This window comes from Pipistrellus hanaki, assembly GCF_964339955.1.
Source record: "Pipistrellus hanaki genome assembly, chromosome: 2".
Taxonomy (NCBI): Eukaryota; Metazoa; Chordata; class Mammalia; order Chiroptera; family Vespertilionidae; genus Pipistrellus; species Pipistrellus hanaki.
Window position 1 is genome coordinate 197,467,218 of NC_140504.1, and position 27,202 is coordinate 197,494,419.

Consider the following 27,202-nt stretch of genomic DNA (forward strand, 5'->3'; position numbering starts at 1 on the left):
TCCTTGAGTGAAGATTACATTTGAAAAGAGGAAATTGCAGGTCATCAAGGGGAGCAATGAGGGAGGAAAGGTCCCTGTGCCAGGCCTGTGCTGGCCACGGCCATGGTGGGGCTCCGGAGCCAGGAAGAGCGATGAGGAACCGGGACCGGCTCGGGGACTGGGCACAGAAGGCCCTCCGGCCGCGAGGCCGGGCGCCTTGGCTATTTCCCTGGTTTCTCTCCAGTGGTCAGAACGGAGGTGCTGAGGCAGGGCCCCCGTCAGCGCACCCCACTTCGCCAGGCGTCTGGAGTCAACCAGCCCCGCCACTTCCTGTCGGTACCTCTCGGAAGCACAGAACCTGTCACTGAGCCGCGGATATCACGGAAGGTCAATGTGAGCAGCTTAAAGGTGGGTTCTGCACACCTCACCTCTTGGACAAAGCTACTTCCTCATTATCACGTTGGAACATAAATGATTCTGAAAAGCACTTCAAATGCCACCAAGGCTTTAACTCATCCTGCCATTAGATGCACGCCCTGGTCTGTGTGTGGGGGAGTCTGTCCTCCTTCCTCCTCCATGCTCTGGCCTGCAGCCGCTCCAGTCCCGGCCCCATCTCTGAGCCAGGGGGCGGGATCAGGACCCTCGTCCCCAGGGAGCTGCGTCTCTCCTCCCTCTCCCAGCAGCCCGTCCTGTCAAAGGGGCCATGCAGGCTCCTTTGAGCGCTGGCCCAGGGCACACACGGAATCCCAGCGTGAGCCCAGGCCACGGGGCTCGGCCCCCGCCCACCAGCCCAGGGCCGCCGAGCCTGCCTGCCCGAGGTTCCTGCCAGCCATGATTCCGGCCTTGGCGAAGCTGAACAGAGCGCACTGAATAATGCATCCGACTCGCTGTGGCTCAGGAAGCTACCGCTTCTCTTGCTGAGACTACACTTTCCTGGTGAACCGGGGCCCCGGGGCAGGGCCGGCAGGGACCGCCTGGGAGCTCCCACGGGTGGCACCAATTCCCAGCGAGGGCACCTGCTTGGGTTGTGAGCTTGATCCCCAGTAGGGGGCGTGCAGGGGGGAGCCGATCCATAATTCTCTCTCATCATTGATGTTTCTATCTCTCTTCTCTTTCCCTCTCTCTAAAAATCAATAACAACCTGCCGGGAACCGAAACCTAACATTGTCACTGGTGGTAAAATGTGGAAGGAGCTGGCCAACCTTGATGGCTCTGAATGGTCGGAGCTATTAACTCATCCTCTAGTTGAGATAGTGATGGTTGAGGCAACTGTAATTTGTTAATCATATGTAAATGTAAATTCTCGTTGATTTTCTGTTGCTGGAACTTTCCGCCTAAGAGATGTCTTTGTCTCAGAATCTCAGTAAAAGGAATGGTAAAGGCCAGAGCAGGGTGAGTCTTCCCACTAGAGGTGGACTTCCCGCCTGGCCCCCATTTTCCCCAAATTAACTCTTTTCCAGCCTTTTCGTTTTAGTGCGCGGCCTTCTCCAGAGTGGGCCCTGAACCACAACAACATATTAAAAAAAGAATGTGGCACCTCTAGCAGCTAAGGATGCAAAGAAATGGACTCTGCCCTGGAGCCGCGGGAGGCCTGGCCCTGCCAGCACCTCGCTCGGCCCAGGAGACAGACCCTGACTGTGCTGCTGCAGCCACCCCACCGAGCACGGTGACCTGCTCCGGGGCCGCAGGACAGGATGCATGTGGGGACCGGTGTCGCCTTCTACAGCCACAGGAGGAGAACCAGCCGGAGGGGAGTGGGCTGGCCTGCAGGTCAGCGCTGCCCTCGGGGACCAGAGGACACGCCTTCTCCCCTCCCTCCACGAACACGCTCCCGGCCGGGTGGGCAGCGGCGGCCGTGCCAGCTGCCCATCAGCTATCACAGCAGCGGCCCGCCCGCTCGCCCAGCGCGGCCTGCGTTACTCTCTTATTGGGAAGGAGCAGCAGGAGGCCGGGCTGGCTAGAGCCACTCAGCGCCTGGGTCATTTTAAAGCAAAAGGGATGAGCTGCCGAGCGGATTAATCTCTGGCTCTGACTGTCCTGGAGCGCGGTGGTGAAAAATCACCGTAAATCGATGCCTAGTAAGCAGGCTCTGAGCACCCCAGCCCTCCAGAAAGGAAGCTGTAGGGGGCGGGGAGGGTGCTAACGGGCTGGATGGAGGCTGCGCAGCCCGGAAAGCTCCCTCCCTCCTGCAGGGACACCCGCAGCCCCGGGCACGACACACGGGGGTCAGGATCTCAGGAGCAAACGAAGGACCCGGAGCCCGGGCTGCTTCGGGACGGCCAGATGGACGCCTGCACACCAGTAACGGAATGCAGAAGCCCCGCTGCCCCAGCTCACTTCTAGAATGACCTACGCTCCCTCTTCAGGCTGCCCGGCCAGGGGAGTCCACCCCACGCTGCACCCCCGGCCCCACAGGCTCCTGGCCAGCAGGACCGCCGCTTCCCGTTGTCACGGTGACATCGTGGTGGGTGGTCTGAGTGCCACAACCACAGACCGTCCCTCACAGATGCCCTGAGATGGCATGTGGGTATCCCCACACCCGCGGTGGCACCTGAAGCCGGCGGGCCACTCGCGGGAAACCGAGTCACGTTTCGGATGCCTGCCCCTGGCATGGCGGTCACACAGACTCGCCCTCCGAGTCGGATGCCGCCACTTCCGGAGCAGACTGAGTCGCAGAGAGGCGCGCCCTGCCCGTGGCCACAGAGAAGGCGGGTGGGTGCCATGGCCAGTCCCCGGCCTCTCCGTCCCCACGTACTTCGTGACTGTGGGGGGCAGTGTCTAGGGTACCCCGGGGCCCTGCTCCTGACTCACACCGAGGGCTCCCTCTCCTCGGTGTGAGCCGGGCCTAGTGGCTCACGTCTAAGAGACAGATCTCAGAAAGTGTCAGGGCGGCCCTTGTGGGGTCAGATTCCGAGACTCCTGCTCGGCCTCCCACACTCCCTTGCTCAGTCACCCTGAAGAAGCAGCGGCGACACTGGGTGAGGGGCTGTGGGGTCCTGGCCACACAGCCCCAGTAAATCCCAACAAAACCCCAGTAAATCCCAACAAAACCCCAGTAAATCCCAACAAAACCCCAGTAAATCCCAACGGCAGCGTCTGGAGTGCTCAGCTGAGCCCTCACCCTCCTCACACAGCACTGCTGTTGGAGCTCCTGTCCAGCAGCTGTGGACGCCGAGGCCAGGGCTGAGGACCTGCTGCTCCTCCGGGCGAGTCTAGCCCATGACCAGCCTGCTCTCCGGCGAGAACCCCTACCCTGGCAGCAGGGTCTCGGCCTCCACACCCTTACTAGGCGCCGGGTCACCCTCAGGTGTGAGGGGCCATCCTGCACCCTGCAGGGGGCTGGCCAGTGTCCGTGGCCTCCGCCTACTAGAGGTCAGTAGAGCGTCCCCTCCCACTGTGACCACCAAAATGTCTCTGACATGGCCCACTGTCCTGGAGGCTGGAGGCTGGGAGGGAGAGGGGGGAGGGGGGAGGGGTTAGTTAGGTTGGGGGTGGGGGGGGATGGAGTGAGGGGTTAGGTGGGGGTGGGTGAGGGGTGGGGGTGGGAGGTTATGCCGAACCTGTCCCCAGTGGAGAACCACTGCTCTCAACCCCAGGAGAAAGGCGGCAGGACACGGGGCCACCTGAGTGACTGCACGGGGTCCCGCTCAGCCATGAGCTGCAGCGGAGCAGAGGGGACGGAGGCTTTCCCCTGAGAAGGCGTGGGTTCGCCCCGCAGCGTGGGCAGGCCCTCACACCTCCAGGCCTCGCCAGGCGCTGTGCTCCGGAGAAGGCGCTGGTCCGTGCCCGGGGAGGGGGCGGCTCTCCGGGGTCAGGGCAGCTTTGCCATCCTCATGCCTGCCCTGGCCTCCAGCGCCTTCTGATCTGGGCCACGCAGTCTGCTCTCCCCGCGGGTTCAGGAGGAGACACGTCCTGTGGTGCTCCCGTCCCTCAGCAGGGAGCCCTCCCCTCCCCCGCCAAAGGTCATGGCTCTCTGACTGGACGCACCCTCCCGAAGGCTGCAGTGCTTTTCCTTCAATGGAATCAGTCGCCTCCCATTGATCTTGGCCCTGATTTGCATTCCTCCCACAGCTTGTGTCTGAGAACGCGCGCACACACATGCACACGCACACACACCCCAGGCTCTCCTGTGCCTGCCGCCTGGTATCCTATCTATATATAGAAAAGCCCAAGCGACCGTAACAACCAGAATGACCCATCGCTATGATGTGCACTGACCACCAGGAGGCAGACGCTCAATGCAGGAGCTGCCCAATGGTCAGTGCACTCTCATAGCCACTTCCCCTGACCATCCAATCTCCTGAGGTCCTCCCTGCACCGCCCCCCCCAGGGGCCGGCAGCCAACCTCCCATGCCCCCATCGCTCCCCCAGGCGGCAGGCCCTGATCAGCCCACCGCCGCCCACCACGGTGGCAGTGTGGAAGTGAGGGAAGGAGGAGTGGGAGGGGTAGGAACTGTGTAGTGGCAGAGCACCCATGATGGTGGCATTGTATTCCAGCATCCGTTCCTTCTGCGCCCGGCCCAGTGACTGTCGCCTCCTCTCTGGCCCGGCCCTGATAGGCCTGGCCTCATCAGCCCTAATTGCCAGCCAGGCCTAGGGACCCCACCCATGCACCAATTCCATGCACCCGGCCTCTAGCGGTAAAATGAGAGAGAGTCATTGATCAGTTGCCTCCCACACACATCCACTGGGGATCGAACCCGCTACCTGGGCATGCACCCCGACCGGGAATCGAACTGTGACCTCCTGGTTCATAGGTCGACGCTCAACCATTGAACCACACTGGCCGGGCAGCATGTCAATCTTCACGCTAGTGGCAGGAGCTTACTCTCCCAGTTCACAGGACCTGGATCCCAAACCGGACAGAACCTGGTGCCTCCCCGAATCACAACCGGGAACACGAGACCGTGAGCCCGTGCCTCTGGGAGCCACTTTCCAAGCCAATTAGGGGTGATTCTAGGAGAGCAGGTCCGAGCTGGCAGCACCCGCCGCTCCCCCGAGAGGAAGGCGAGGCCGTAGAAGCAACTTCAGAGCGAGCGCAGCTCGGGAAGCTGTAACGAGGCCGGGCGAGGAGCGAGAACACTCGCTGGGCTATAAATACTCCCAGGGGCCCCCCTCCGCGGGAGGTTAAAAATTATTTTAAAGCACCGAGATGCTGAAGCTGAAAAGCACTCAGATGCAGCCGGGAAGAGCTGGGCTCCGGTCCCAACTTCGGAAGCTAATTAGCCAAGTCAACCTCGGCCCGAGAGCAGAATCTGAGACTCAGTTTCCTTGACCGTCACCTGAGGGAGGTGGCGGCAGAGGAGAACAAAGGGCTGTGTTTATGGGCGGCTCTCTCCTTCCTCCCGCTCCTCCTCCTTCCTGTGCCTCAGTTTCCCTGGCCTTGCCTCCTGTGCAGGGCTGCTCTGAGGACTGAGACCCGGATGTGAAGGAGCTCAGCAGTCCCCCGCCGCCCACGAGGCCGGAGGCAAACGCAGAGCCGGTCTGCAGACGGCTGCTTAAGCAGCTTTGTGAACTAATGTCAGTCAGACCTGAAGGAAATCACAGGCCAGAAAATACAAATAAACACCGACTGTCGTCATCCTGGGCTGAGAGCATTAATGTTCGGGAAACCGCGGCACACGGATCCTGAAACCGGGGAAAACCCGAAGCTATTTATTTTTCATTTTCATTTGTTATTATCGCTGCACTCATGAATACGAAGCAGTGTCTCACTGTGGTTTTGATTTCCATTTCCCTAATGATTCATGGCATCGGGCTTATTGACCATTTGTGTATCTTCTTTGTTTTTTATCCTCACCCGAGGTTATTTTCTCCACCGACTTTTTTAGAAAGAGTGGAAGGGAGAGGGAGAGACAGAGAGAAACACCGACGTGAGAGACACACCCATTGGCTGCCTCCCGCATACCCCCGACCAGGGCCAGGAGCCTGCGTCCGAGGTACGTGCCTCTGACTGGAATCAAACCTGGGACCCTTCAGTCCAGGGGCTGGCGCTCTACTCACTGAGCCACACCAGCTAGGGCCCCAGTGCTATTTTAACGTTGACCCTGAGGCACGTGTTTGTCATTCTTTTACCAAGATGCACAGCTTCATCCCATCCAGTTTGGGCTGAATTAAGTCCCGCTGCAGCTCCTGAATAAACAACCAAGAGCTCAAAGCCACAGCCAGGGGCTGGCGGCCAAGGACCCTGACCTGCCCACCTCGCCCGCTCCTCTGGGTGCCCGCCGGGAACCGAGGCATCATGGGAGAAACCGGCAGCCTCGTGGGATTTTGCTAAACTAACAGCAGCGTTACTTCGTGAATCCAGACACGAACCCGGATGATGAAGCCCTGACTTTCAGGGGGGCGCAGGGGGTGGAGGGTTGGGGGGGTGGGGAGGGTAAGCTCACGAAGCAACGACCTTAGCTTAGTAATTAATTCCAAAGCACAATTGTTTTCAATCTTCATTTAAAAGCAGCCTTCGTTAATCTAGATTTAATGACAGAGCAAATGGAAATTCCCTTAATAAAATAAGTGATGAATATTTATCATCCCATTTTACCTGAAAATTGAATAATCCATCAATTAACTTTACTATTAATTACTTAATGCAAAATTAATAAACTGCACAACTCATACGTATCCTTGCAGGCCCTCCGGCACCGGGTAAGGAGATGGGGCGCCAGAGACGGCGGAACCTGGGTAATTCCCGCCGTGAGCCGAGGGGGACGGGGGTGAGGCTGGAATTCTCTACAAGAACAACTCTTACTCAGAAAGTGCAGGGGGGATTTCCCTCCCCTTCTGTGCCACAGCCGCACAAAATCTCCGAGTTTGGCCGTTATTTCATCAGAAACATCTCTCCCATCATGCCCTCTGTCTCCAGCACCACCCACCTGGACATCCATGTCCTTCTCTCCCATCATGCCCTCTGTCTCCAGCACCACCCACCTGGTCATCGGTGTTTCTCTCACCATGGATGAGAATGCTCAGGAGCCGAAGAAACAGGAAAAAGCAGGAGAGTGAAATGGCAAGGGAGACTGAGCGTGAGTGTGAGCGTGAGAAGGGAGAGAGGATGAGGAAGCGAGAGGCCGGGAGGCAGACAGGGGACACGGAGGGCTGAGCATCTTGCCTGCGATCGATGACAAGTAAGGGATGAAACAAATATGAACCCACGAGGACGGAGCGGAGGGGCCAGGGATGAGCGGGGTCGAAGGTGACACATCCTGGAGAGATGGACAGAAAGCAGACGCAGCGTGGAAGCCACCTGCCACAGAGGGGACCCAGGAGCTAGCCAGTCCACCTGCAGACCCGCCAGGCTCAGGGCCAGAGAGGCAGAGGGAGGGCAGAGTGGGGTGTGGGGGAGTAGGGAGAGGCTGCAGGTCTCATGGGGATATCAGACCCCCCCCCGCAGGCCGACATGGACCCGAGCAGCCAGGCACCCACGGGCCCTACCCCCTGGAGACATTCTGTCCTCTGACCCCGGCCCCGGACACCAGGAGGAGAGGCAGGGACACAGTGCCCCGGGAGAGGGACATCATCCCTGTGAGACGCCAAGCCCCTCCCCTGCCTGCTTCCCGGCCTCCGGGAACGGGTGGCTGCGGCCTCAGCCGGAGCCGAAGGGCAGCATCGCCCGCCGCAGGCCCCTCCCCGCAAGGAGAACAGGCAGAGGCAGAGCGGAGGGCTGGCCTCACTGGGCCAGGTCACAGGTAACGTCTAACGCGGACACATCAGGGAAGAGCCGAATGGCAGCGAGAAGCCCGAGGCAGGCGAGGGGCCTGAGCGCACGCCTGGGAAACGGGCGGAGGGCTGCAGCTCTCTCTCCCCGCCGAGCCCGAGGGACCAGGGGACTTACTAACGGTGACATGTGTGTGCTCACTGCAAACAAACAGGAGGAAGTAGAGGCAGGATGGCACTGGCAGCTGCTCGCCAGGGAGGGGTGAGACACCCACACGCATCCCTCCGCCCGTCCTCCCACCGAAGGCCCCGGATGGCGGACAGAGCGGCCCAGCCGGCAGTGTCCCCTCCACCGGCCGCCAAGGACGGCTGAGGACGCCGAGCCATGTGCAGGACGAAGTCCCCCCGCCCGCCCTTCCGTGCACGGTGGGGACTAGAGGGACTCAGGGGGACTTGGCGGGGGGGGGGGGGGGGGGGTGGAACTCGGGCAGCCCCTGCGGCTCCTGCCGGCTTGCCGCCCGCCGCCCGTGGTTCCCATCGTGGCCGGGAACCTGGGACAGCCCCGCTTCAGGGGCCGGGGATTTCCCACCGCCAACGCCAGACGCGCTGCCAGGATCCAGGTCACAGCTAATCCCGCCGCGTGAACTACAGCGCCCCTGAGGGGAGGCCCTGGCGTGGGGCCCCCCGCCTGCCTGGGGGGTGCATCAGCAGACCCCACAGACCCCCTCACTTGCATTTGCCCTTGGGTGTTGCCGTGGGGACGCGTCAGGGATTAGCTGAGCGCGGCCAGCGGGTGCTGAGGGGTGGCCGTGGCGGGCGCTGTGTGAAGGTCCCCAGCTCCGCACACAAAGGTGGCCACTGCGGTGACCGCGGCCCGTTCACCTTCCTTCTGTCTCCGGAGGGCAGGTCCCCGAAACGAGGGGGAGAGGCTGCCCTCCAAACACAGGGCCCCCACAGCACCCCGTGCCCGGGCCTTCTCTCGCTCTCGCTCTCGCTCTCGCTCTCGCTCTCGCTCTCGCTCTCGCTCTCGCTCTCGCTCTCGCTCTCGCTCTCCCTCTCGCTCTCCCAATTCCCAACCCCCAACTCTGCCCGCGGGCACAGAGAGAGCCAGGCAGCCCAGGCTAGCCGAGGCTCAGGGCTCCCTCCCCTCCTCCCTCCTCTCCTCCGCCCTCCTCTCCTCCACCCTCCACTTGCTGTGTCCCTGCTCTCTGACCCCGAGCATTCCGTGTGCAGTCGGGGAAATCCTGTCACTGGGCCCTCAGTGCTGCAGCGCTCGGTGCTACCCTAGAAATCTAATTAGTTAATGAGATAAGTAACAGCATTTTCCAGCCTCCTTCCCGTGACACAGGGTTCCTGGGAAGGTAATGCCGTCCATCCCATCCGGAGCCTGCAGTCCCGGCCTCCGGGGAAGGCCCGCGTTTCCCAGGGGAGAGGAGTAAGTCACTGGGTTGCTGCCCGGCCGGCGTGGCTCAGCGACTGAGCGTCAACCTATGAACTAGGAGGTCTCGGTTCGATTCCCCATCAGGGCATATGTCCAGGTTGCAGGCTTGATCCCAGTGTGGGACGTGCAGAAGGCAGCCAATCAATGATTTTCTCTCATTGATGTTTCTCTCTCCCCCTCTCACCTCCTCTGAAATATAGGGGGACAGTGCGTTCCTCCCATTCTGCCTGCGACTTGGGGGCCGAATCCAGTTCAGGACACAACACAGGAGCCCTGGCACCTAAGCTCGCGCACCCACTGACGCTCTGCCTGGTGCCTGGTCCTGGGGCTCAGAAGTCCTGGAGCTGGAGGTGGAGGGGACCAGGGGGCACCCTCAAACCCTACACCCCCCTGCAAAGTGCTAAGACTGCGGCCTTATCCAGCTCAAATTCAAATTCTAGCTCCGATGCGCGCCGGACGGCCGGGACAGGCCCTGCACCCTCTCCGGGACTCACTGCCCACAGAGCTGGGGAAAGGACTTCGAAGCACGGCGCCGGGGGTAAAACACTGGGGGACGTTCCCAGTGAAATACTGCTCAGCCGTAAGTCAAAGAAGGAAGTCTTGCCTTTTGCGACAGCACGGAGGGACCTGGAGAGCATCACGCTAAGTGAAATAAGCCAGTCAGAGAAAGACAAGTGTCACATGATCTCACGCATATGTGGGATCTAATTAACAAAATAAACTAACAGACTCATTGATACAGAGAACACTCTGACGGCTCCTGGGAGTGGAGGGGAGTTTGGGGCCTGGGTGAAGAAGGTGAAGGGATTAAGCAAAAAACAAAACAGAAACAGCAGAACTCATAGACCACATGTGTCAAACACAAGGCCCGCGGGCCAAATCCAGCCCGCCAGGCCTTGCAATGTGGCCCGCACCGCGCTGTCATCACTGCACTCCGCTGTCAGTTTATGATATTGTCAGTTTATGACTGTTCAGTAAACCATTCGGCCCGCGATTTAGGCTGGATTTTAGATTTTGGCCCCTTCTCTGATTGAGTTCGACACCCCTATCATAGACAGACAACAGGATGGTGATGATCAGAGGGAAGGGGTGGAGGGTGTAGGAGAGGGGGAGGGGGATAAGTGGTGATGGAAGGAGACTTGACCTGGGGCAGTGCACACACAGTACAGTGCACAGGTGATGTGTTATAGGACTGCACCCCTGAGGCCTATATAATCCCATTAACCAATGTCACCCCAATACGTTCAATAAAAAATCTTAAAAAAAAGAATTTCTCTTAGAATCTAATAATAAAAATGACCACTGAGCAGGAAAAGAACGACAGAGACAGTGTGGGCCCAGCAGCCGGTCCTGGGGGGGACGTGAGACAAAAGGAACGGTGCCGCAGGCCTCCTCCCTCCCCGTGGACAGCCCCAAGGTGGCGAGGGGGGCAGCCACGCCCAAGCCAGACCGCAGTGCCCCTCCTCTCGGCCTGCTCGCCCTCAGAGGGGGGGAGGGGGACACAGTGTCCGATGGAGGTAGGCTCTCGGGGAACATAAGCAGGAGGCGGACGGAGTTGGCTGGGGGAGGGTGTGACATCGGACTGGGTTCGGGGCTGGCCTCGCAGAGGAAGTGACCCCCGGATCAGGCGGGAAGGAGGAGCCGGGAGAACATTCTAACAGAGCGGGGGAAGCTCTCGACTCCAAGAAGGGAAATTCGCCCGTGGGGTGGGGGACTGGGCGCTCCCGGGTCTGCCAATGGCGTGGTCACGGTGCTGCGAGACTCAGCACCCCGAGAGTCCCCGCTGCCGCTGCCGCTGCCACCACAGGAGCTGAGGAGCATTCGGCGCGGGCCGTCTGCCCGGAGCGCTTCCGTATGAAACAGGTGCCGGCTCCGGGCGGGCGCTCGGTAATTAGGGCAGAATCCAGGCAAGGCCCCGGAGACCGGCCCGGGCCCCCCAAAGCCCCTGCGCCAACATCTATATGCACTGATTACGACAATTAATTTAATAGGGATTCCGCCGCACAAACAATGTATCACTTTATTAGGAAACTCTATAAATGTCAGCGGTGCAATTCGTTTTTATTAATTTCCCAAAACGGAGGAGCGGCGGCGGCCAGGAGCCGCCTGCCCCTCGCGCAGCCGCGTCAGCGCCGCTGATTCCCTGTCACCAGGGGCCGGGATGCGCGGCAGTTACCGCACCAATTAATTCAGCGGCGCCGGCGGGCGGGGCCGGGCTCGCTCACCACTGATTTGGGAAGGTCCCTGAACAACCGCAGAACTGCCCCTCCTCCCGGGGCGCGCCACCGTGGACACGGGGAGCCCGGCCCAGCAGGCAGTGCTCTCCCTCCATCCCCGCCCTGCCCACGCCCGGGGGACCCTGGCAGCTGCTTCCTGAGGCCCAGCCTCCAGCCTGGGACCAGCCCTCCATGGCGGGATCCGCCCAGCCCTCTCCTCCCCAGGGCGGCGGAGAAGCCCGGGGTCTAAGGCAGGTGCAGGTTCAAGGACATTCACCGCGGCATAAACCACACGCGTAGCCACTGCCACCAAGAATAACCCAAATTCCGTTTGTCAGCCTCACTGAGGTGGGTGTGGGCCATTCAGGGGTTCCCTTTTTTAAAATGAGTCTCTAGACAACACCGGTGGCAGGTTCCCAAAATAAACGCCCGAGGCTCCTGGGGAACAAGGCTCGCAGGGCCCGTAGGCTGGGGCGGCGGTGAGCGCCAGGGAGAGAGCGCCGCCCCGCCTGCAGGGAGCTGTGGGACCCCCGCCCTCGTGCCCGAGGTCCTGGGCCAATCAGCGCTCTCGGTGCCACGAGCCAGCACACACCACGTGGCATTTCCCCTCGGCCGGACATGACCGCCGATCAGACAGGCCAGGAAAACGCACCCCTCCCGTGCGCAGCGGAAGGGCTGCGGGATCGGCTTACCTCGTCTTAGGGGATGTGGTGAGCCATTCTTCGTGCTTCTCGAAGGTTATCAGATACGCTGCGATCTCCTGAAACGAAGAGCAGAGAGACAGTGACCACGGTGCCACGGACGGACGCTGCGAGCTGAGGGTCTGCCCGGTGCGCGGCTGCCTCCTGGCGGGGCTGGGCACCGCCCAGAGGAACCCCGCCCAGGGGAACCCCGCCCAGGGAACCCTCACCCAGGGGAACCCTGCCCAGGGAACCCCGCCCAGGGAACCCCGCCCAGGGAACCCCCGCCCAGGGAACCCCGCCCAGGGAACCCCGCCCAGGGAACCCCGCCCAGGGAACCCCCACGAGGGCTGCGTCCGTCCCTTGTGTTTGCTGAAAGCCCGTTCCATTCACCCTGCCGCACAGCAGGCGTCTGAGCACGCTTCCCAAGAGGAGAGGGTGGCAGGGCCCAGGTATCTCTGTGGGTGGGAAACTCAGACACCACGGCCGATTCTAAACGGCATCCATTTGGAAAGGGAAGCGCATGCCCACAACAGGTCTCCATTCGAGAGGTCGCCCTTCGAGAGTTCTGTCTGTCTGTCTTCCAAAGCCTGCCTGGCCTTTCGTGGTGTCACAGAGATGCTGGCTCTCCCAGCTCCATCCCAACCCCTGAGCCCATCACACGGAGATCACAGATACAATAAATTCACCTTCCAGGGAGACGGGCGGTCGGGGGGGGGGGGGGGAGGGAGGGGGAGAAGGAGAGGGGTAAATGGAGAGGGAGAGGGGTAAATGGAGAGGGAGAGGGGGAGGAGGGAGTGGGGAGAGAGAAAAGGAGAGAGAACAAGACAGAGAGGGAGGGAGAGAGGAGGGAGGGAGGGAGGGGGGAGAGAGAAAGAAGGAAAACCAGGGAGAGAGGACCATTCCCACTCTGATAACTTAATCCATTGAGCTGAGCCACGTCAGCAGAGTTGAGGCAAAGATGGAGGGAATGTGGGCACCTGGAGGTAAATTAAATATTTATAAACACAGCACCTCCCTGCAGATGGGATGGCTGGTTTATTAATGATTTCCATAGGAGCTAGGGGTGACATCCACCGAAGTCACTGCCCGCTCAGAGCAGGACACGGCCCATCGCTCCCGGCTCCACAGGCTGACGGGCCTGGCAGGGACCACGCTTCCACTACGGCTGCTCCGGCCACGCTCCCCTTGGCCTTGGCGACGGCTGCACGCGGGCTGCGGCCCTGGACTGTCAGAGCCACGTGGTGGAGGCCCTGTCTCACTCCTCTGCAGCCAGGGGGCCTCCCCCAGGGGCACAGCCCTCCCCTGGGAGCACAACCTCCCTCAGCAGTCACCCCGCACTGGGCTGGGACCCGTGCTGCACACCTGTGACCTGAGACCCTGGACTTGGCTTTGGGGACTAAGAAGAGACTGTCACCAGAGCCAGGCAGGCAGGGCAGGTTAAAGGGGAAACCAGCGGCCGTACACGCAGTGCACAGGCCCCGGCAGAGATGGGGTCAGGGCTCCGGAAGCCAGCCTCTGCCGTGAGGCGGCCCTCGGTGCCGGAGGGGGCAGGCCTACGGCAGAGGCGGCTGCCGCACCAAATGGGTTTCCACACGGGCTGCAGCTGGCGCTGAGCGCCCGGCAATGCTCTCCCTCCCTGAGCGGACGTGTGTCTGTGAACGTTTGTCACTGAGGATGGTGGAAGCCAGCGCTTAGAGGCAGCAAAACGCAGCCCCTGCCGGTACACCCCGGCGGAGACTCCGCTGACTGGGTCACGGGGGGAGGTGACAGGCCGGGAGCACACAGACCTGCTGGGGCTGCGGCCCGACCATGTTCACTGGCAGGTCTGGAGCCCGGGACTCAGCCGTCTGCACCTGCGATCACGCACCCACGGGCGGTCGTCAGGAGCGATGGTTCTTAACGCACAGCCGCGCCCGCCACCACGGCCACCTTATCCTCCCACCAGTCTCCGCGGTGTGAGCCCGCCCACAGCCTGAGGGGGGCAGTGCTGTGTGGTCCCTCAGAGGTCGCCAGCACTGCTGGGCTTGCCTTCGTCGATCCCCACCTTGCCCCCCCATCCCCTCTGCCCTGCACCCCGTGCCCACAGTGAGTGGCTCTATCATGGTGAGTGCCCGGAGTTACCTAGAGTCAATCCTTCCAGCATCTCCAGGCGCCGCTGGTTTTCCCTGGGCACCGAGAGCGGGCAGCGGCTGAAGTCAGTGGGCGTTTAGGTAAATTGAGGCCCGTGTGTGTGCCGGCCCACCCACCTGCACTTCCGGGAGCTTGCAGTGCAGAGGCCTGGTCTGTGGCCACAGGAGCCCCTCGCGTCCCTGCCCTTGCCCAGGACCAGGCTGGGAACTGTGCCCCCCTGGCCCAGAGGATGGGGACACACCGCGTCCCACCACCTCTAGGTTTATCAGTGTCCCTCCCAGAGACCCAGGCGCCCGAAGAAGTCCTTCGTGAACATCCCTGTCAACACTCACGCCAATCTGCAGACCCCCCCCCCACTCCCCCCCTCCCCCCCAGTAAATGCCCTTCAAAGAGAAAAGCTCCAGAGAGGCTCAGTGGTGGAGTGTTGACCTACGAACCAGGAGGTCAGGGTTCAATTCCCAGTCAGGGCACAGGCCCGGGTTGTGGGCTCCATCCCCAGGGTGGGGCATGCATGAGGCAGCCAATCAATGATTCTCTCTCATCATTGATGTTTCTCTCTCTCTCCCTCTCCCTTCTTCTCTGAATTCAATAAAAATATTTAAGAGAGAGAGAGAGGGAGAGAGAGAAGCTCTAGGACCACTTACTGATTCAAGATTAGCTGCTGAGCACCTACTGTGTGCCTCAGGGGACAAGACCACGGAGGTCTGCCCTGACAGAGCTCACAGCGAGGAGGGGAGAGACATTGGATGGCTCACAGGAAGTGATGCAGCAGGACCCACAGTCTGCCAGCTGTGCGGCCAAACCCCGCGGGTCATCAGGGCTCCGCTGAGCGGCTGTGCAAGAGGCCGCGGCCGGGAAGTCACGCCAGCTGAGCAACTACCTCAGAGCACCCTCCTCCCCGGACAACAGTGACACCCCACACCGAGCCCCCTAGGACCACCCGGCCCTCTGCCCAGCAGCCTCTCTGAGCAAAGGAAACCAAGGGCCCGGCCCAGGCCCACCCCGTCCTGCTCAGGCTGGCCAGGCCCTGAGGCCGCCTCGGCCCCCACACCACCTCCCGCTGCTGGGCACGTCCGAGCCACCTGCCTGCCCAGCCCACTTCCCTCATCCGGTCTCCGTCCACCTCCCCGTCCGTGGGCAGTCCCCGGCTGGACCTGGCTGCCCAAAGCCTAGAACTGGTGGGAGATGGACACGCACACGCCAAAGAGCCACACGGAAGCTCAGAGGTGAAGTCACGCAGAGCAAAGGAAGGACCGTCAACATTCCCAGTGAGACGCGTCCCCGGGCTGGGAAGGGGGCTGATTTGGGGGCCCGAGTGCCTTCACTGTCTGTGTCATCGTTACCATGGTGATGGCTAACACTGGCAGAGTGATGTCTAAGGCCAGTGACTGCTCTAGGAGCCTGTGGGGTCGCCTCACTTAATCCTCATAAAAAACGATGAAGGAGGAACATGCCCACTTTACAGGCGGGGAAACTGAGGCGCAGAGCAGGTACGTGGTCTGCCCAAGGTCACAGGCTCATCTCTGCAGATCCAGGCAGGATGGTTCCAGAGCCCACGCTCCCCACTGCTGCTCTGAATGCTTCGGGGGCAGCCAGGACGTGCTCGGGCGGAGAAGTGAATGCCCCATGCGAGGGCCATGCCTCCTCCAAACGGTCTGACAGCCTCCTGCTCCCCACGGCCCAGAGCCACGTCCCTGCCCCACCGCCTTCAGGGACCAGGCGGAGCCAGGCTGGGCCTCCAGGGGCCGGAGTGTCTCCTTCCGGCAGGATCAAGCTGATTCCTACCCCTAGTCCTCCTCCTCCTCCTTCTCCCCGTATGATTCATGTCCTTCGGGGACAGGGCTGTCTGGGCAGACCCAACAACAGGCACAGCATGGGGCTCCTGGGGAAGAGGGAAGGAGCTGTGACCAGCCCTCAGCCCGCCCAACTGGCTTCCTTCTCCCCAAAGCTCCCCCCACCAGGCTCCCCAGACTGCGAAAAGACAGACCTGGTCTACCTCCTTTCTACAGAGCGGGAGACTGAGGGACGGAGAGCAGGAGGGTTGTGCCCGAGGCCAGCACGTGTCTGGCTGACCAAGGGGCCTGGACCCCGCGGTGGCCATGACCTTCCCACCTGATGCCTCTCAAGCTCAAGGCTGGCCCAGGAAATTCGCAGAATGTCCCACAAGAGGAGAGCGCGCCCCTAAGAAGCGACACCAAGGGCTCAAATAACAGGGGGCACGTGGCTGCTCGGAGCAGCTCTGTCCGCAGCCCAGCGTGCAGGCCGCCGGGTGTCTGTCAGCACGCGGGTGGACAAGTAGGGGACGGGGGTGCAGAGAACAGAGCGCTGAATCCCTCAGAGGAAGGACATTACCGCACATGCTACATGGGTGAACTTGAAAACAGACTGAGAGGAAGAAGCCAGACACATGTTCCTGATTCCACTTCTCCGGGACATCCAGGCGGCGAATGCGTGGAGACAAAGAGGAGTGGTCGCCAGGGAGTGAGAGAGGGGGTGGGAGTGACAGCGGATGGGGGACGTGGTTTCCTTTCTGGATAGTGGTGCAGGTCACACACTGAATGTTCTAAGCGCCACCAGAGGCAAACATCACGCTGTGTGCATTATCCCAGTAAAGGAGGAAGCGTGGCCATCCCGTGTAGCGAGGGGGGCTCCGGGAAGAGATCATGCCAGCGCTCCCGCCCACGGAGGCGGGCCCCGAGCCTGCAGGCCTGGCCCAGGGCCCGTGCCCTCAGCATCACCCTCGTCCTGGATCCCGCACCCGCGTCAGTGAGAAGAATGGCCGGGCTGTCAGAATGAAGGAATCCGCCGCAGGCTCCAAAGCAAAGACTGTCCAGCTTGCAGATTTTAAATGGTTAGTTTGTCCTCTGGATGCTCAGCTAGAAAAACGGCCGCCGAGTGAGGATGTCTGCGGTGGCAGGGACAAACCGGAGCCGCCGAGGCCCCCACCCCTTCCGTCCGCTGGCACCAGGGCAGCGGGCGGCCCTCCCCGGCAGGGCAGAGGGCAGGACCACAGGCGGCACAGCACCCGGTCACACGGGCATCACCGGCCTTCCAAAGGCAGGCCCGTCGCTCACGGGGGCAGACACCCCAGCCCAGAGAACTGCCCCCCATTTCCCCTGAAGCCGCCCTCGGAGCACGGTCAGGAGCCCCTTCCCTGCCATCAGTCAGTACCTCCCACCGGCCGCCTGTCTTCCAGACGCGGGTCCGATGTCGGGAGACAAGAGCGGGTCTCAGCGCCTGGAGCCCTGGTCGGGACGAATTAAAGAGTCGAAGGAATAAAAATATCTGTGGTCTACGCGACCTCAGATGTTTTGCTCTCAAAACTGGATCTTTCAACCAAGAGACCGTTGTGTAAAGTGTGTTTTCATGAGCGTTCTGTGCAGGGTTTTATCTGTAAGAGACCAGGGCTGGGAGGTAAGGGGGGGGGGTGCTTAGGGGGGCTGGCGCCTCTTCGAACAGCTGGCCCAGCAGCTGCCCAGCCACCACGTGAGAGCCTCGTGGTTGGAGGACTCACAGTGTCATACTTCGTGTCCTCGGGTGCCACAGAGGCAGCTCCCGTTTGAACTTCGTTCAGGCCGTGTGAGTGTCCACTCTGGCCGCATGTTTACAGCGGAGGCACATTCCCCCAGGGCCCATCGCTCACGCACTTCACAAAAATAACTGGCCTCTCGGTGGTTGGAGCACCACTCTGTGCACCGAAGGGATGTGGGCTTGGTTCCCCATCAAGGGCAGCGTGCCTGGGCTGCAGGTTCACTCATACGTGTGGGAGGCAACCAGTCAATATGTCTCACATCAATGTTTCTCTCTCCCTCCCTCTCCGCCCCCGCCCCCCGCACCTCACCCCCACCCCCGCTTCCTCCCATTCTCTCTGAAAAGCAATGGGGTGGGGAGGACGAGACTGGCCTTGACTGAATGAATACGTAGCCATTTCCATGCCCGGCTCCGGTGGCACCTCTCCCCCTCTCTCCGGGCACCCCCTCCCCGCCTCGCAGGAAGCTGGCCAGTCTTCCCTCCAGAGATAAATATTCCAACTCAGGCTCAGCCACCTTTCATGGTCAGCAATTCCTCATGCCAAGTTTCCTCCGTCCGGTGTGGTTTCTGTGACCTGCCTGCACCCGCCGGCGTCAGAACCGCCCACAGCCTGAGAACACGGCCCCACGTGGCTGGTCCCCCTCAGACACAGACCGGGAGGCAGAGGGTGGGGAGACACCGGCAGGGAAGACTGGCGTCGAGGGAGCTCTCCGGCTCCCGGCTCGTCTCCTGGCCGCCGGCCACACGCCAGCCTGAAGGCACTGAGACAATGTGTGTCCTGCGCGTTCCTTTGTGAGAGAAATAGCTGCCTCTCTGGGGAGACACAAAGCGCTTCCTGTGGAACAGAGAGAAGCCCCCCCTCCCTCCGGCTGCAGGATCTGGTGAGTCACGGCCCTTTCCTGCCTGAGATTCGGGGCGGCACCCGTGCACCCCACCAGGTGATGTGTGCACATGGGGTCACCGGGTGACCAGCTCCACGGAGGCACAATTTCCTACAATAAAACGCAACTCCTCGTAGGCGTGCAGGTCCGTGATCATGGACAAACACATCCCTGTGTCCGTCACCACGTTGGAGACAGAAGACAGTCCGGGCCCCCGGAGAAGGTCCCTCACACCTGGCCAGCGGCAGCCCCCAGCACCCACAGTCCGCTTCCTGCCCTGCAGGGGAGTCTCCCTCTTCTAGAACTCCACTCACACGCAATCCCACAGGACGCACTCCTTTGGGTCTGGCTTCTTTCGCTCAAAATGACGTGGCTGAGATGGATCCACGCGGCCGTGTCTATCGGGCCGTGTGTATCGGCAGGAGCCGGTTCCTCTCACTGCAGAGAGCCATCCCCTGGGGGGGATGATCACACGCAGTTCACACACGCCAGCGCTGAGAAGCACGTGTGCGGTCCCCAGCGGGGGACTGTCATGAACAAACCAACGCTCATTCGCAGGTCTGTGTGTGGACACACATTTCACTTTTCTTTGGGGAAAACCCAGACATGGAGCTTCTTGGCCACGTGGTAGGTACAGGTTTGACTGCCCAGGAAGCTGCCAAACCGTTTCCCAAAGAGGCGGCACCGCTTTATGGTTCCGCCCGGGATGCACGTGAAGTTGCTCCACATCTCTGCCAACACTTGGCACTGACGGTCTTTTCAATTTTAGCCATTTTGGTGGGTGTGTACTTATCTCACTGAAGCTTCCATTTGCTTTTTCCTCATGATAGTATTTAACATTTTTCATGTGTGTTCTCGTTACTATATGTCTTCTTTTGTGAAGTCCGTTTTCATGGCTGCCTGATTTTTAATTAGGCTGTTTGTACTGTTGTTGAATTGTAATAGTTCTTTTTGTATTTTGGACAGGAGCCCTCTATCAGGTTGATGCGTTATGAAAAATTTCTTCCAGTCTCTGGCTTACTGTTTTATTTTCTTCTGGTCATATTTCAAAGAGCAAAAGTTTTTAAATTTGTGCAGAAACCAGTTTGGCTCAGTGGATAGGGCGTCGGTCTGCGGACTGAAAGGTCCCAGGTTCGATTCCGGTCAAGGGCACATGCCTTTGATATTTTTAGGGCTCAAAGAGTGATTGCGGGTACATCCCCAGTGGGGGGTGTGCAGGAGGCAGCTGGTTGATGATTCTCTCTCATCTACGTTTCTAACTCTCTATCCCTCTCCCTTCCTCTCTGTAAAAAGTCAATAGAATATATATATATATTTTTAATTTTTTAAATTTGCTAAAGTCCAATTTACCATTTTTTCTCCTCCCGCCCAATTTAAGAAATGTTTGTCTACTTCAAGTTCTCTGCGTTTTATTTGGGGTGTTTAGACTGTTTATATTTAGTGTAATTATTGACATGGTCAAGTTTAAATTAACCATCATGCTATTTGTTTTCTATTTCTTCCACTTTGTTCTTTGTTTCCTTTTCCTCTTTTTCTTACCTCCTATTGGATTAAGTGATTTTCCTTTGGTATTTCAGTTTAACTCCACTGTTAGGTTTGCCTGTTTTACTGTGATTGCTCTAGGATGTGCATTATGCTCTTTAATCTAATGGAATCTTCCTTTGAATATTAAACCATTTTGTAGATATTTTTAGGGCTCAAAGAGTGATTCCACTTTGCCCCTCCCCTCATTCCTGGTACTGCTTGCTGTCATCTATTTTATTCCTAAATATGTTCCAGGCCCCAATACAGTGATGTAAGCAATTGATTACCTTTAATCAAATTTAAAATGAGGGAAAATACATTTAACTACACATACGCCATTTTCAGCACTCCCCATTGTTTTGTTCTTCTTCACATGAAACTGCCTTTAACATTTCCTGTAAGGCAGGTCTCCAAGCAGTGGATTCTCTGTGTGCATGTGCTGGTTTGTGTGGCTGTAAGATTAGAAAACTTCTTCACTGTTATTTTTTAAGGTCATTGCACTGCATATAGAATGCTGGCTGAAGAGCACGGTGCCAATGATAAATCTGCAAAAGTTCTTATCTTTGTCCCTTGCAATGTTTCCCCTACCAACCCTGACTCCCCTCGGAATTTAAGAGACTGTGTCCCATTTCTCCTGGCTTACATGGTTTCATATTTATATATATATAAAAGGCTAACATGCAAAGTGTCCCCTCGGGAGTTTGACCATGAGACCAGAAGTTCAATCACTCGCTGTGACGTGTGTTGACCACCAGGGGGTGGTGAGAAATGAAGGAAGGCCCGATCAGCTCTGATCAGCCCTGACCAGCAGCCAGGCCTGGGGACCCTACCCATGCACGAAATTAAATTTCATGCACTGGGCCTCTAGTGTGTGTGTGTGTGTGTGTGTGTGTGTGTGTGTGTGTGTGTTTGTGTGTGTGTGTGTGTTTGTGTTTCAGAGAAGAAGTGAGAGGGAGAGGGAGATAGAAACACCAATGATGAGAGAGAATCATTGATTGGCTGCCTCTTGCAGGCCCTCTACTGGGGATTGAGCCCACAACCCAGGCATGTGCCCTTGACCAGAGTTGAAACCAGGACCCTTCAGTCCAGAGGCCAACGCTCTATCCACTGAGCCACACCAGCTGGGGCCTGGCTTGCATGGTGTCAGTGATAAATCTGCAGAAGTTTTTATCTTTGCCTCTTGTAATGTACCCCTTCTTCCCTGCCCCACCCCTGCCCTACCCCCACTGATTTTAAGACTTTCTCTTTATCACACATTTGAAGCAGTTGGATTATGGTGTGCCTTACTGTGATGTTCTTTGTATTTATCTTGCTCAGGATGTGTTGAGCTTCTTGAATCATTAGGTTTATAATTTTCATCAAATCTGGAACCCTGGCAGCCAGGACATCTTTAAATAAAGAGTGTCAGGCTTTCCCTGGCAGGCATTTGAGTTACCTGAGCATCAATGTGATGCTCTCAAGACTTATTTCTGACCTTCATAAGGTGAGTCTGCAGCACCTCTTGCTCTAGAAATGTCTTGCCCCACTGGCATTCCTTTCCTTTCTGTACTGAGTGTCCCATGCATGTGGGGAGGCCTCTGCCATCTGGCCGGTCTGAGTTTGAGCGCCTGCCAGTCCTGAGAGAGCGCCGGGAGCTGTTCACCTCCCAGCCCGCAGAGGCTAAATTTTAGCCCACCTTGTGGACTGTCACCTCACCTCAGCAGCTTAGCATCCAGCAGGACTTCCCAGGGGACCCGGGCAGACGCCAGGAGCACTTTATCCACAAGGCCCTCTCCCCTCTGATCTTCTGCCTTCGGAATTCTGGCCTTCCCGTCCTCCCCAGGATTCGATGTGCGTCTCCCCAGTTCGGCAATATGGGGGCACACTGCATGGGGACCCCCCCTGAAACCGCCATTTTGAAATGCCTCCCAGCAGAAATACAGGGACCCTGGGACCCCCAGTCTCCTCTTGGGAACCACAGTCCTGTCTGGACAGTCGTGTAGCATCTGAAACGATTCAGCTCTCATACTCTGTCCAGTTTGGTCATCACTGTTGGCATGCGGACAAGTCTGGCTCCAGTCACTCCCTCACGAAGAGCAGCAGAAGACGCGCCAGGGATTTTTAGATTTCCATCCTGCTCTGGGAGAGGCAGGTCAGCAATCTTTGGAGAGGACAGAGCCAGCCCGAGGCACTGGGGCTACGCCTCTGTGGGTGCCATGCTGCCCAGAGAGAGGCTGCCACGGAGCCCAGGGTGCGGGCTTCCTCGAAGCTGAGTGGGAGGAGAGGGTGTTGGGGACAGCTGACCCCGGGCCGTGCTTCAACCCCCCCTGCCCGTCCTTCCTCGCACCCCGGCCGGGTAGGATGTGGACGTGCGATGTGACACATGCAGCTCAGGAGCCAGAGGAGCTCCACACGCAGGGGTTTGTGTGAGTCCTTGCGGGAGAGCTACACGCTGAATATAAAGCAGAAGCAGTGTTGCGAGAACTTAGCTTCCTTTTCAACCTTGGCAGGGTTTTATCTGCACAGAAAGTGTCACTGACAGCTCCACGCTGCCAACTCCCATTAGGAACCAGGGACAGGGGACGGCGATGCAAAAATATCCTGCATCTCGTGGTCTTGTGCAGCCTCCTCCCTGAAGAGAAATCCCGAATTCCTGGTGAAATAAATCAGGAAAGTATAGCAGGGCGTGTGTAGGGGCGTGTGTGTGTGTATGTGTGTGTGTGTGTGTGTGTGTGTGTGGACATGTGTGCTCTCTTCCTCCCAGTACATAACCCCACCCACATGCTAACCATCTCCCCTCTGCTCTAACATATTAAGCAGGAGAGCACTTCGGAGGTGGGTCTTCGTCATCACAGAGGTCAGAGAAGGCTCTGGAAGGTCAGAGAGGCTCTGGGAGGAGCAGATGTGGCCCTGGTGCCTCTGGAGACGGCGCCGGGTGTGCATCTGGCCCTGCTCCAGCCTCCCTGCCACCCAGCTCTGAACAGCTAACAGCTCCCTACAGAACAAACCCCAACACTCAGCCTGACACCACCCCACTCCCAACCCAGGAAAATGAATAAAAAGCAGAAGCCGGCAATCTTAGAATTAACACATCCAAGGTACACGCAGAAACCATTGATCAAAACCTCCTGTCTTCCTTCCCAGCAGACACTCCGGCCCAGCCCGAAGGCCCCATACGGAATCCCATTGTCTACGGCTACTCCTTCTGGGGGAGTCACAGCCCGGGAGCCGCAGGGGCTGCGAAGGGGAGCCCTCTCCGCTCCCACTGACAGGGTGCAGCATGTGGAGCCTCGGGGGGGGAGGGGACCTCCCCGGAGTCACAGAGCGAGCCGGGGATGGAAGGAACAGGAGGGCGGTGGGGAAGGAGTCAGAGCCACTCTGTCCCATCTGTGTGGACGCGGAACAGACGCGGAGCTCACGCAGGAAGAAAACCGAGTCCACAGGTCGCTTTCCTTCCATCCCAGGACCGCCCGACCGGAAAACACAGGGATTCCAGCGAAAGTCGGGAGCAAGGAAGATTAATTAGCAGAGGCTCAAATCCTTAATTCGCACTTCAAACAAACAAGTTAATTGTGTAACTAACAGAGTGTGACTTGATTACAGGCCGCTGGTGGCCCTTAATGGATGGGAGGTGTTTGGGTTCCACAGCCCGCCTCCACCAGGGACGCTCGGCCCCGTGGCCGCCCTCGCGTGCAAACACCTGTGCCCACCAGCCCCCTCGGCGGGCGGGCGCCCTGGCGTGGAGCGTGTGCAGCGGAAGAGCGAACAGGAGGAGAATCCTGCATTTTCCAGAGGCAGCTGTTCCCCTGCTTTGGAGAGCGGTGCGGTTTGCTCGGAGACCTTAGCACACGCATGGGCACAGCTTCCTGGCTGGCACGCACCTCTAGGGCCACCGCTGGCTGCTCTGACAGGACCGCCTCCCCCTCCCCCACTCTCCCTCCCCCCGGGAAAGCAGAACAGGACGGGGCTCTGGCCACAGACATCACTGATCCACCCTGCTCCCAAAGACACAGCCTCGGTCCCTCCGAGGCCTCCATTAAAGTACAAACAGGAGATGCTTCCCAAACGGACTATGGATAATCTACGTCCATCTTCCCTTTGACCTCGTGGGCCCCGTCCTCAGAATCTGAGTGCTGCAGAAAACAGAGAGATCTGAGCTCCTCATACTTCTCAGTAACATCCAGCAGTAAGGTCAAAGGTAAGGAGCTGCCCAGCTGGTGTGGCTCAATGGTTGAGTTTCGACCTATGAACCAGGAGGTCATGGTTCGATTCCCGGTCAGAGCACAGGCCCAGTTTGCCGGATCGATCCCCAGTGTGGGGTGTGCAGGAGGCAGCCGATCAATGGTTCACTCTCATCATTGATGTTTCTCTCTCTCCCTCTCCCTTCCTCTCTGCAATCAACAAAAAAGTATTTTTTAAAAAGGTCAGGCGCCCACAGACGTCCTGTTGTGTCCCCTGCAGAGCAGCCTGGCCGCAGGGGAACAACACGCCCATCAGACGTGCCTCCTGAGGACCCAGTGACGTGCCGACGCACAGATGTCAAGCTCTCATGCCCTGGTCGGCAAACTGCGGCTCTCGAGCCACATGCAGCTCTTTGGCCCCTTGAGGGTGGCTCTTCCACAAAATACCACGGCCTGGGCGAGTCTATTTTGAAGAAGTGGCGTTAGAAGAAGTTTAATTTTAAAAAATTTGGCTCTCCAAAGAAATGTCAGTCATTGTACTGTTGATATTTGGCTCTGTGGACTGAGTTTGCCGACCACTGCTCTAGCGGAAAGGAAGCTTTCTCTTCATGTCCTCACAGGGCAAGGTGAGATGGGGCTGGTCTTTTTCTGTGGGTGTCAGAGATGCAATGAGGGGGGGCCTCCCCCTCCATCGCGAGGGCAGGCCACACCGTCAGTCCCAGGGCCTGCAGCCACGCACCCGCAGGGAGCAGCCGTGAAGCAGAGTCCCCACCCTCACCTGGCGAGCTCCATAGCCTCTGGGGGTCTGGGTCCAACATTGTGGGGGACTCAGCCATGAGAAGACCTGGGCTTTCTTTCCGGGAGGCCCGGCACTGACTCACAAAGCCATCTGATCTGAGCACAGCTGGTGGGCAGAATAAGGACCCAGCCTGTGACAACAGGAGAGGGAGGGTGGGGGCTGCTGTCCTTGGTGCTGAACCAACTTAGTGCCCCGGGTGGCCATTCCCTAAGCCCCGTGACCCAGCAGCCCGTTGGGGAGTCCTGTAATCAACCCAGAGCGGACGGTGGTCATTTTTCATGGGAATGAATGAATGAATGAATGAATGAATGGAATGAAGTGGGGAATGGCACCACGCACCGCAGGCAGCACTGCTTCTTGGAACTTCTGCTCAGACACTTCCTCAGAGACATGTACATCACATACATGCGTGCATTCCCTCAGCCTCCGCCCTCGCATCCAACGCAGGGCCAGCCCAGTGGGAAAGGGTTAACTGCAGTCTGGAACAATGGCTGGGCCTGTGTCCGGTGGTGGTGGTGAGGGTTAAACGAGTTCATTTATGCGAAGTACTTAACACAGAGCCTGGAACTCAGGACCCGCAGCCGCGCACCCCCAGGGGGTGACGTCTGAACAAGGGTCCCCAGTATCACCATCTCGCTTAGCTGCAGGTTTGGGTGGCAAACTCAACGCTGCCAGGGGACACGGCCACTGAAACCGCCGCGGAATGCAATGCGTACCCTACCACCTTGAGGAGGAAACCCGAGAGGCAAAGGAATGGAACAGCAAACATGTTTTAGACATACAAGCAGCACAGCAACTCCAATATGCTATTCCACTTCCGAAACCACCAGGAGGAAACCCACTGGAATGTGAACCAGAGTTGGATTTTGGTGGGAGGCCTCAGATACGTTTCTCTTTTATACATTTTCTCCAACTTTCCCATTTTTTCCTACAACTGGTGTGTTTTTATCATCGGACAAAAGAAGCGAGACTTCGAAGACTCTCAGTCAGTCAGGGGGCTCTGTGGCTGGGACGTGCTGTCCTGCAGCTGCCATTGGACAGGATGCGGGAGCGGCTGGGGGAGGGGGTGCACCGGACACGCCGACAGCTTCGCTGAGACACGTGTCCCTGCCTCGGGTCTTCCTGTGACACTCCACAGCCGCTGCAAATGGGAAGTTCACCAAACCTTTGGTTTACTTCCAACCCTCGGAGGCAGCACGACAGAGACCTGAACCCGCCAGAGCCCGGCTCACAGCCCCCACTGCCCACACCTCGCTCACAAGGGCCATGTGCCAGGTATGAGTCTCCAACAACATCCTATCAGCGTCCCCACATGCCTGCGGCAGGCTCCGTCGTGCTTTATGAGATCAGAAAGCTGAAAAGGTTTCCGTTAAGTGGCTTTATCCTCCACGCTGAGGCTCCCTCCGGAGTGAACTTCCTTTGAAGCGTCCCACACCTGCTGCCTCAGTTGACACCCGAGTCATTCTTGTCTCCCTAACTCGCAGGCACCTCCTAGTCTGTGTGTGAGGAGGGCCTACCCTCTGCCTTCAAACGTGTCCAGAATCCACCACGTCCCCCCGCCCTCCCCCCCCCCCCGCCCCGCTGTCCCCTGGATCGGGGCCCCAGCACCGGTGCCCAGAGGGCTGCATGGCCTCCTCCTGGCCCCTCCCGCCCCCCCCCCCCCCCCCCGCCGCTCAATCCTGCTCACCACACACCACCCAGGGCAAGTCTCTCAGGGGCCTCCCACCTCCCGCACAGTCAAAGCCAAGCTGACGTCAAATTCAAAGCATATGTGGGCCCCAGGCCTCTCTGATCTGCTCCCTCCACTCTGCTCTGGCCACTGGGCTCCTGGCTGCCCCCCCACACACACACACACCACATGCTGCTGGGCCCCACACTGCCGCTTGACAGCTACCCCGCCCCCCCCCCCCACATACACACACCAATTGCTGCTGAGCCTATACTACCCCCTGGCTCCCCCCCGCCCCACATACACACCACACACTGCGGGGCCCTACACCGCCCTCCCCCCGGCTGCCCACCCACATACATACCACATACTGCTGCCCCCACACACACACTGCCCGCTGGCTGCTCCACACACACACACACACACACACACACCACATGCTGCTGCTGTGCTTTGCACTTGCAATTCCCTGTGCCTAGAAAGGACCCTCCTCCCAGAATCGCCCTGAGCTCTCTCTCCTCCAGGTCCCCTCCCGC

The 27,202-nt window shown here is 59.0% G+C and overlaps 1 protein-coding gene across 6 annotated transcripts in view; it reads right to left on the reverse strand.

The window, feature by feature from the left end:
- The window catches only part of CAMTA1 (calmodulin binding transcription activator 1), a 540,293-nt gene that overhangs the window by 321,802 nt on the left and 191,289 nt on the right, over window positions 1-27,202 (reverse strand). For all 6 annotated transcript variants that reach the window (XM_084875718.1, XM_084875717.1, XM_084875716.1 and 3 more), the window contains exon 4: window positions 11,982-12,049. In XM_084875718.1, the coding sequence (XP_084731844.1) occupies window positions 11,982-12,049 (68 nt within the window). The remainder of the gene's footprint in view (window positions 1-11,981; window positions 12,050-27,202) is intronic.